Genomic DNA, 11,018 nt, shown 5'->3' with positions numbered 1-11,018 from the left:
ATTGGGACCCGCGTGAAGGTCCGGGTTAAACTAGAATGAATCTTCAGTAACCCATGCTTGTCGTAAGAGGCGACTAACGGGATCAGGTGGTCAGGCTCGCTGGCTTGGTTGACACTTGGGTGAGATTCTCTATTTATTACCCACGTGGTCAACGTATGGGAGTTGCATACTAATCTCGTACGTCACACGTGTGTCGTATCGCGTTGACCTGTGTCGTAACGACTTGACCTGAGATTCTAACGATTTGATTGGATAACCGATGACCTCTCAGTTAGGTCATGTTGTGACGGAACTACTTTTTTCATTCATAACAAACACGTGGATCCATTCATTCTACAACTAAATGCATTGTGGGAATGTAAACATCGCGAACGTTGCCGTGTCGCTGTTTTATTGTGAGTCGAACTGAGACATTATACCCGTCGAAAAACGTAAACGCAATGTTTCCACCAGTGATGTTAGCCGAATGAAGCAACTGCAAACCAAGAAACGGGGTGCTACGGAGTAGTTTACTGTAGGAGGCTGTACGAGGCGAAGACAACTGACATGCATCGTGACGTCGGTTACCAAGGCAGTGACGTCATTACAGTGACGTCATGCAAATATTGTACTACAGTACAAAACTCTTCCGCAACCTCTTTATGAAACCGGTTTCGGTTTGAAACCAAAATATTAACAAAACTACTTATTTTGTCAATTTAATGCACGTAAGACGTGGGTAATAAATAAAATACCACACTCGGTCTCATTACATACGAATTATACGAAACTCGTGACCTTCCTATGTTATCTGACCTCGCTTTCGCTCGGTCAGATACCATAGGAAGGACACTCGTTTCGTATAATTCGTATGTAATGAGACCTCGTGTAGTATTCTCTATATCTCTAACTACCTAGGTCAGAATATAGTGGAAAGGCCCATAGACCATTCTTAGCCAATATGCATGACCTCGAGGTCAAATCGAAAGCGAGGCTTAAAAAGGTTGACCCAACCTTGAAAATGGCGACCTCGAAAAGGAAAGATTACTGCTGTGTGCCTTTGCGTTGGAGTGATGCCCGTAAGGATTTTACGGTATCTTTTCACCATATTCCCAAGAATAAGATCAGAAGAAGGCAGTGGTTGACGAAAATACGGAGAGATCCTGGAAAATGATTCATAGTAAGTACAAAACATTTACGACACATGGAATAGTCTAGATCTGCCGTGTAATGTGCAAACTGTTCACTATGCAAGGTTTTAATATCAGGGGCACATGTACAATGTGAATGTCACACACACACAGACACATTCAAACCCCACCCCAGTCCTACATAGAGCAACTCCATCAAAAATTACATGAACAGGAGAGGCAACTCAAGGAAAAAGTTGAAAAATAGAAACATTGAACAGAAAACTTGAACTTGAAAAGTTTGGTGTTTGTAAATTCATGTATGATGATAAAAATTGATTGAAAATTTAACAGTATTCCATCATTTCAAATATTGGCACTGATTAGCTGGAACTTTTTCATTTGTTGAATATCTTCCCAGGTTTTGTGAAGTACCTTGCCCAAACAGCACAAAAATTGACAGACATGAATGTAAATGAAATTGTTTCATGCTTTTGTGTTGTGTAAATGATGGATGAAAAATTAGACAGCTGTAATACATACACATTGATGGATTTAACTGAATAATAGAAAGGTCTTTCATAATGGCATAGTTGTAAATGTAACTCATTTGCTGCTGTTTAATTAATAATTGATGAAAAAGAATGTATTTCATCCTGTTTGAAAAGAGTTAGTTGGGAATCAGAAAAAAAACATCATTCATCGGTAAGAGATTATGATAATGTGTAAGGGGAGAAAACTATGATAAATTATGAATTGATCCAGCTGTAATTGTTGCCATTTATGTCAGACTAATCTAAAAGGATACTTCTATCAACATAAATATTGCATCCAATATATTTTCAATTTGCATCCTCTGAAGATTTTATTGTTATTCATCAGTATTACAGTTGGAAGCTATTGTGAATGTGTCTATTGTTATTGGACTTTTAAGACACCATTTCAAAATAAATTATTATTAACTGCACTCCAGGTGTTCGTTATTAATTTAGGTTAATTGTTTGCTGTAGTGTGAATCCTGTTATGTTAATCTGATAATATGTTCTCCTTAAAAATGTCTTCAGTTACAGTGGTACAGAATAAATACACCTGATCTACAATAAATCAGTTTTATGGTATAGTAACACAGTATTGAAAATTGGTTCAAATATTCCCCATGCAGGTACCACTTGTCCATTTAGGTAAATTAATTATTCACCTCCAAATCAGTCAAGAAAAAATGAAAAAAATCATCCAGTTTTGTCTTGCACATTGTGTCCCACCAGTGACCATATAACAGATATGGTCTCTGGTCCCACTCATGTTGATTGAAATAAATAGTTTCTACATGATGATGTGGCGATTCGTTTTTCCTCTGCGATTGTAACATCGCCATCACCACTAGTCCTGTACAACTGTAAATACATGCGTGAATAAACCATTCTTAATGAGGCCTCATGAATATTCATATCTGTACCAAAACGAGGCTAAATTGGGCAAGGACACAATCGCATAATGGCGACCAATCTCAATGTTTACTTCCTGGTTTCAAATTTCCCTTGAACGGTACATTACGAAACTGTCATGTAGTTCAGGGAAATCGCAGAGAAATGGGAAAATGTTTCTGTAGCATATTCACGGATTGAAGGGTGAATAATTAGGCCTACCTTTAGAATACAGCACCACAAACTTTCAAAATACGTCATAATACCCTTTTACGTAATGTTATGCGATTTTGTTCGAACGCACGTTCTCGAAACAATGCCCTATGACGCCTGCATGGCAACACGGTTGTCTGGCTCAGCGAGTGCGTATAAGCTCCGCTCACTGGTGTTTCATCTCTACGAGCTATGTCATTGCATAAGCCCAACGATGTTGAGAGTTTCCAGTAGTTGTATACCGGCGGATGCGCAATATTTTGCAAGCACCAGTTTGAAATATTTTTCTTTTTTTCACTAATACGCTCATATTTATTTGTATTACGGGCTGCTGAGGTGTTATGTTTTGTGTATTTTGTATTTTGTAATTTTTTTAATTTACATATATATTTTTGTCATTCAGTAATTTGCACCACTACATAGAAAAGTGTTTTATTAGTATTTTATTTTTGGAAGCGGTAATAATGCATTACACTAGACACGTCAGTCGTGTTTGTGCCGGTTTGGTCAATGCATCCTATTTATTAGGATTAATTCAAGGGATTGGGGTTAGGGCTAGGGCTAGGGCTAGGACTAGGACTAGGACTAGGGTTAGGGTTTAGGGTTGGGGTTGGGGTTGGGGACCTAATGCAATATAGTAGGTACATGTCCGGTGGTTCGGTCAATGCATTCTGTTTATTAGGATTATTTCAAGGGGTTAGGGTTAGGGTTAGGGCTGAGGGTTTAGGGTTTAGGGTTAGGGTTGGGGACCTAATCCAATATAGCAGGTACATGTCTGGTGTAATACGTGAGTACCATTTGTAGTTTTTCCTTTTTGCATTTTAATACTTTTTTTTCACACAAAAACGGGAAACCCAAAACGTCGAAAGTACATTATGAAATGGTTTAATGTAGAAATTTTGGGCTAATGGAAATTGGTCTGGAATTTGCACTCAAGCCTCTTTCACACGCAACATAAATTTTGTAAAGTAATGATTCGAAGGCTAACTCACCCGAGTGCCGTCCCTACACATGCTCATGTCTCCCTCGTTCTTTAGTGCGATCCACATTATCCTAACAGTGTTCCCTACATCACTTTTCTGTCACAAAATCACTGATTTATATAAAAGCGCGTCATTCATGATTCACCGTGAAATCTGCATATGACGTCAACAACCCTTTTCAGTTTGAGGCATATCGGCTCATTCCACGCCACACGTTAATTTGTAGATTACGGAATGGGACGAGTGTGCCAAATGGCATCGGATCCATTCGGCAATTGTCCGGAGAATAAAATCACGAGACACCAAGTCTACCCGTAGCATTCGTAATTGTCCGTGACCTATTCGACTCTTTCCGTTCATTTCCGTGACGTCACAGGAATGACTCGATAAATTTGCACATTGCGCAACAGTGTGGACGTAGCTCAGTCGGTTAGCTGTCGAGCTAACAATCCGAAGGCCGCGGGTTCGGATTGTTAGTTCTCACAAACTGGTTGCTTGTCTTAATGACACGTGACCTACGGCAGAGATCGTCCTCACGAGAAGTTGGGTGCTGTATTCTAAAGGTGCTCCACTTTATCAACATATGAACAGAGCAAAAGACTAAACGTATTTCCTGACCTGGATTCAAATCATCCGCTTCCACATGGGAGTAGTGTTGTTAATTCTTGAGCTGGATAATCGAGATTATAAGTAATATGTAGATCAAGATAGCTCTCCTCGTGTGGATCTGGACCAAACAAAATTGTATTATTCATGTGATGAAATTATTTGTTTGGTATTTTTTCCTTTGAAATGTTTTGTCCTATCGACTCTGTTTTATAGATAGATCTATAGGGTATCTATTCACGCATTTATTTTCAGTTGTACAGGACTACTGGTGATGGCGATGTGCGCGTAGCTGCATGTTACAATCGCAGAGGAAACACGAATCGCCACATCATCATGTAGAAACTATTTCATTCAATCAGCATGAGTGGGACACAATGTGCAAGACAAAACTGGATGATTTTTTTTCTTTCGTGACTGATTTGGAGGTATTTTACCTAAATGGACTTATGGTACCTGCATGGGGAATATTTGAAACACTTTTCAATACTGTGTTACTTATAAGGATTGACTGTGAAAAACCAATGTGCAAACTGTATGAATCCGCATACCTCAATGCAACGAAAGAAATACACAGTCAATCCTTATAATTAAATTCAACAACAAATACTATAGGCTTTCAACAATATTTTATTTAAACACAATCAAATTCATCGAAACAGATATCTTTGTTACCACCGATTAACATTTTCGGTGTAAGAATATTCGGTAATGGCGTGACATGACTCAGGTGACTCATTTACATAAAATGACGCGCCTACCAAACCATTAGCCAATCAGCATAGAGAACCCCTAAACAGCTGTATTTGCGCAAGTGGAAAGGGGCTGTGATGTGACTGGATGCCATGGGGGCGCGTTGTTCAGCACAAGTTTGCAAGCTTCGCTGCGCTACTCTGCGCTACGCTGCCTGCTTTCCCGCGCAACGGACTGCTGTGTGAGCGCTTCATTCAACATGGCGTCGTCCAATGTAAACACCTCACCGATTAGCCGAGAGCCGCGATGCGGTCCTATATACAGTCAAGACATGACCCTGCATCACGGCCGAGAACACCACCTTCATAAATCCTATTCAGATTCCAGTGGCCGATTACCCCTCGTATTTTCTTGAGATTTTTTAAATATATTTCCTGTAGGTTTTTTACTAAAAAGTCGATATCGATGTACTCCCAGATAATTTGTCTATACATACACGTAACTGTCATATTTTGGTGATCATACATTTAGATATTAATGGGCCTGAAACCCGTCGAGGTCTTGTTTCAACGATAGCGAGCTGACATGTTGACATGTTGTGCGCATGCGCCAAATTTCTATAGTCCGTATCGGAGGACGTTCTTCATTAGCAGTAGGCAATACTCTCTCTCGCCTCCCGTTTCTTCGAAAATCGACTCAAAATTCCCCAGATCAAAACTTCCGTACTTGGAATCGGTCATCTTGTTGGAATGTAAACAAGACAAGTTGCAGACGACTGTTCGCTGACTGCACTTGGTAACCACAGTAACCAAACACTTTTTTATTAAATAAACACTTTATTAACGTTCACGGATAATTTTGTGTTGTTTGTTTATGTTAACCACAATGTATCACTTCAATGTTTATCCAAAGTTCATTAAGGTACCCGAGTGCAAGGGAATTCCCTCGCTGTGTAAAGGTATTCCCCGACATTCCTCAGGTCCGAAAGTTGTCCGGTTCGGTGGGCGTGGCTTATTTTTTTAGATTCATTGGGAAATGAAATCAGAAGAAATGTTCCCAGTTAACCAATCAGATTGCCAGAATTTTAATGAACACAAACAAAATTTAATTATTATACCATAACATTGATTTATTGTAGACCTTGTGCATTTATTCTGTACCACTGTAACTGAAGACCTTTTTAAGGAGAACATATCAGGTTAGCATAACAGGATTCACACTACAGCAAACAATTAACCTAAATAAATAACGAACACCTGGAGTGCAGTTAATAAAATTTTATTTTGAAATGGTGTCTTAAAAGTCCAATAACAATAGACACATTCACAATAGCTTCCAACTGTAACACTGATGAATAACAATAAAATTTTCAGAGGATGCAAATTGAAAATATATTGGGTGCAATATTTATGTTGATAGAAATATATTTTTAGATTAGTCTGACATAAATGGCAACAATTACAGCTGGATCAATTCATAATTTATCATAGTTTTCTCCCCTTACACATTATCATAATCTCTTACCTGGTTTTTCTGGTTCCCAACTAACTCTTTTCAAACAGGATGAAATACATTCTTTTTCATCAATTATTAATTAAACAGCAGCAAATGAGTTACATCTACAACTATGCCATTATGAAAGACCTTTCTATTATTCAGTTAAATCCATCAATGTGTATGTATTACAGCTGTCTAATTTTTCATCCATCATTTACACAACACAAAAGCATGAAACAATTTCATTTACATTCATGTCTGTCAATTCTTGTGCTGTTTGGGCAAGGTACTTCACAAAACCTGGGAAGATATTCAACAAATGAAAAAGTTCCAGCTAATCAGTGCCAATGTTTGAAATGATGGAATACTGTAAATTGTTCAATCATTTTTTATCATCATACATGAATTTACAAAGTCCAAACTTTTCAAGTTCAAGTTTTCTGTTCAATGTTTCTATTTTTTCAACCTTTTCCTTGAGTTGCCTCTCCTGTTCATGTAATTTTTGATGGAGTTGTTCTATGTAGGACTGGGGTCAGTGGCTGCTGTATCACTCTCTGCTTCACTGTAATATAAGCATTGTAAAGCATCACTATTATCTCTTCGACACCACAAACAATAAATATATCTCTGGAATTACAAATATACATCAAGGAGTAGAGGCTAACATCATTTCATATTTTAGACAGTATGGGCAATCAATATTTTGTATATGTAAATAACATAGCATCTCTGAAATTACAAATATACATCAAGGAGTAGAGGCTAACATCATTTCATATTTTAGACAGTATGGGCAATCAATATTTTTATATGTAAATAACATAGCATAATAAAGTTCAGTTGTATTAAATTCTTTAAAACCATGTCATACGATCTGACATTCTTACTGTATCTGAGATGGTGACTGTGGTAGATTGCTTATGGGACGTTCCTGAGCTGGTGACATGCTCTCTGACTCTTAATTCAGTAGTATAGAGGCCTTTATGGGGTCAAAATCTATTTTTAGCTATGGGGCTTTATAGGGTCAAAATCTATTGTTAGACTTCACATAGTCTATTTTTAGATGATGAGTCACTGCTCTCTATTGTATATTGAGATGGTGTGAACACCTGGTGTGTCTATTTTTAGACTCTGGTGGGTATATAAAGTCCCCCCGAACAGTCCTCCATATCATTCTGACTTCAGTCGGGCTACGTACGGATCTTATGTTCTTGACTCTACTGATAGCTGTTTACCTCGAAGATGGAAACCGTTCACCGCGAGATCCTCAGGAAGAACCGCTCCGATCTCGTGACAAGTATACAACGTGTAGAAGATGTGGTCGACAAACTGATGCAGTTTGGTGTGCTTACTTGTTTCATGAAAGCTGAGATTATTGAGAAACCACGGACGTCTTTTGATCGGGTCAGAGAATTGTTAGATATGCTTCCTAGACGGGGCCCTCATGCTTACACCCTATTCTGCAAAGCACTGCAGGAATGTGGAGAGATACAAGCGATGACATTGCTGGGGGTAGAGACTGACAAGCAGATGACAGAACTACAGGATCCCAGATGTCATTTACATCTGGGGGACAACGTCTATGTGACAGCCAAGACATGGGATGGCGTATTGAACATTCATGTGAGGAAGTATGAAGTATACCCGGGTGGCACGGCCTATCCAACCAAGCGAGGCATTGTGCTTACCTTGAAACATTGGGTGGATCTCCCAGGAGCTATTCGATTCATTGAGGAGGCTGTCAACGAAGGGAAACCTAACCCACAGTGGCATTTGGGAGCTAATGTGTTTGTTGCGATGGATAGTACGGGTATAGAGATTCGACAGTGTTGTTGGGATAACTCTATGCAATCTATGGTTCCTCGTGCCAAGGGTATCCTGCTGTCCCTGGACCAGTGGAAGAAACTAGGATACTGTGTGGAAGTGATGCCTGATTTTGTGCCCGAACTGAAGGGCATGGTCCCCTGTATGGCACAAGAGGATCATCAGAATCAGATGGGGTACCTCCAGTGTTCCTTTTGCAACCCCAATGGACATGACATGTGGAGTAACTGACTCTGTTTCTATGGATGGAAGTCACCCTTCAGCAACTTTCATCCATCTGTGTTTACCTTGGATGGTATTACATTTAATTGTGTTGAGCAGTGTTACATGTACTCTAAAGCAATGTACTTTGGAGATTTGAACAGTGCAAAGTGCATACAACAAGAGACTTCACCGGCAAAGCAAAAACGTCTTGGGAGATGTGTGAAAGGCTTTACTCAGAAAGTGTGGGACACTGTCAGTCTTGATGTTATGACAAAGGCTGTAATGGCTAAATTCTCCCAGAACAGTGACTTGAAACACGTATTGATTCAATCCTATCCTAAGCCGTTAGCTGAATCTAGCCCCTTTGATAAAAGATGGGGAATAGGAATTGATGCATCTCATCCGGATATTGACAAACCCTGGAAATGGCCAGGGGAAAACTTGTTAGGAAAAACACTAATGTATGCCCGTGAAAAGCTGTTGTTGTAAATATTGTCTTTTGTGAATAAAATATTGTATTGTATGTTTGTCTTGGGTTTTGCTTAAATAGTATGATGTATGTGAGTTATGTTTAGTTGTGTTTGAGATGGCACCTTGGGAAGACTACTTGAATAGGATCTATTATGATCCAGAACATCCTGGTAGTTATGCTGGACCCAAGAAGTTATACGAAGCTGTCAAAGCTGAGGGTCAGTTTAAAATTGGTCTACATCGAATCAAGAAATGGCTGAAAGGTCAGGAGAACTATACCATGACTCATCAAGTTAGGAGAAAGTTTCCAAGAAATAAGTATGTGGTGGAAGGTTTAGACAGTCACTGGCAGTCTGATCTCATGGATATGGTATCACTAGCAAAGTACAATGATGGGGTCAAATACCTCTTAGTCATCATAGATCTGTTTTCACGTTACTTGTGGGTAATTCCACTCATGTCTACAAAAAGTCAAGACGTGGTGAAAGCATTAACCAACTTATGGAAAACCGAAACACGAAAACCTAAACTATTTCAATCTGACATGGGCACAGAATTTAAGAATCGATGGGTAAAAGCCTTTTTGAAAAAGCATAATGTAACCCAGATGTTTACACTGAATGAAACCAAGGCCCCTTATGCTGAGAGAGTGATTAAAACCATTAAAATGAGACTGTATCGTTACATGTTGAAACACTTTACATACAGATATGTGGATATTTTACCAGATGTAGTCAAGAGTTACAACCATACCAAACACAGAATGTTAGGACAGTCGCCTGTTAGTGTAACTCATAAAAATGAAGATGAAGTAAGACTTTCTCAGTATTTAATTCAACCCAAAACATTTAAACTCAGTAAAAAGAAGTTCACCTTCAAGGTGGGTGACAAAGTCAGAGTGAGTCATCTGAAGAGAACTTTTGACAGAGAATACCAGGAGAAATGGTCCGGTGAAATCTTAACAGTCATCAGAAGATATTGGTCACAAGACAATGACATGTACAAGCTGAAAGATTGGGGTGGTGATCCTATTGAAGGTGCCTTTTATTCATCAGAGCTACAAGCAGTGATAGAAAACCCAGATCAGGAGTATAGAATTCAAGATATAGTCAAAAAGAGGACCAGAAATAAACGGAAAGAAGTCTTAGTGAAATGGCTCCATTGGTCGAAAAAATACAATTCTTGGATCCCAGAAGCAGAAGTGAAACAGTATAAAAACACAATGTAAACTCTTTTCAAAGTCATTTATGATGGAAGAGACAGTAGAGACACATCCTCTCTCACGCAGCAGGTCTGGTGAAAGTTGGACTTTGCTAGGTCGAAAAGTGGCCAAAACAGAAACAGTGTTTTTCTCTCAAATCATCATTATTTACATTGTGGTGATTACGTGTATTGTCAATTTGTCCTTGGGCAGAGGAAACTCCAATTTGTGGACAGCTCTCCTCAGTTCCAGTCTAGGATACCTGTTACCAAATCCCAAGATTAAATCAAAACATGGATAAATACATTACGATCAGAAGTACAGATAGTGAACACCTCTATCCCAACAACAAACCTTATAACTTCAGAGTGAGTTTGAATGAACCATTACATCTTGACCAAAGGTGGAGGATAGGACTGACAGAAATATCTATATTGTCCTTGGACATAGATAAAACAAAATCGGAACGTCGTGACTTATATGTCTATTCCTCATTGTGCGATTCATCACATGTAGGGGAAACAAAACAACCTTTACTCAGACATTTATGTCTCATAGGAAACCGAAAAGAACATTCGTTTTCATTTTCTCAGTGTCAGTATGTCCCTATGAATCTCAGAGATTTTCAGACTGTGGATGTCTATATAACAGACCATAGGGGCAATCAAGCTTCATTTATCCGTGGACCAGTGACAGTGACGCTTCACCTCAGGCCGCTCCCATTTTGGTTTTCATCATGAATAATCCACGATACAAACTCTTCGTACCCGATGCTGAAAAATGGACACGATAT

At 39.0% G+C, this 11,018-nt stretch overlaps 1 protein-coding gene across 1 annotated transcript; it reads left to right on the top strand.

Moving 5' to 3' along the window:
• The first annotated feature begins 7,755 nt into the window (after positions 1-7,755).
• Positions 7,756-8,580, top strand: LOC124278193. The gene has a single exon (XM_046713924.1). The coding sequence runs from the start codon at positions 7,768-7,770 to the stop codon at positions 8,578-8,580; it is 813 nt and encodes a 270-aa protein (XP_046569880.1). The 5' UTR covers positions 7,756-7,767.
• The last annotated feature ends 2,438 nt before the right edge of the window (positions 8,581-11,018 follow it).

This window comes from Haliotis rubra, unplaced genomic scaffold (genome assembly GCF_003918875.1).
Source record: "Haliotis rubra isolate DU_JTF1 unplaced genomic scaffold, ASM391887v1 Scf233, whole genome shotgun sequence".
NCBI classification, from domain to species: domain Eukaryota; kingdom Metazoa; phylum Mollusca; class Gastropoda; order Lepetellida; family Haliotidae; genus Haliotis; species Haliotis rubra.
This window is presented reverse-complemented; position numbering and strand designations above follow the sequence as displayed.

Bases quoted from the DNA above. Each gene is read 5' to 3' on its own strand.
- LOC124278193 (XM_046713924.1), top strand. From the start codon at position 7,768: ATGGAAACCGTTCACCGCGAGATCCTCAGGAAGAACCGCTCCGATCTC.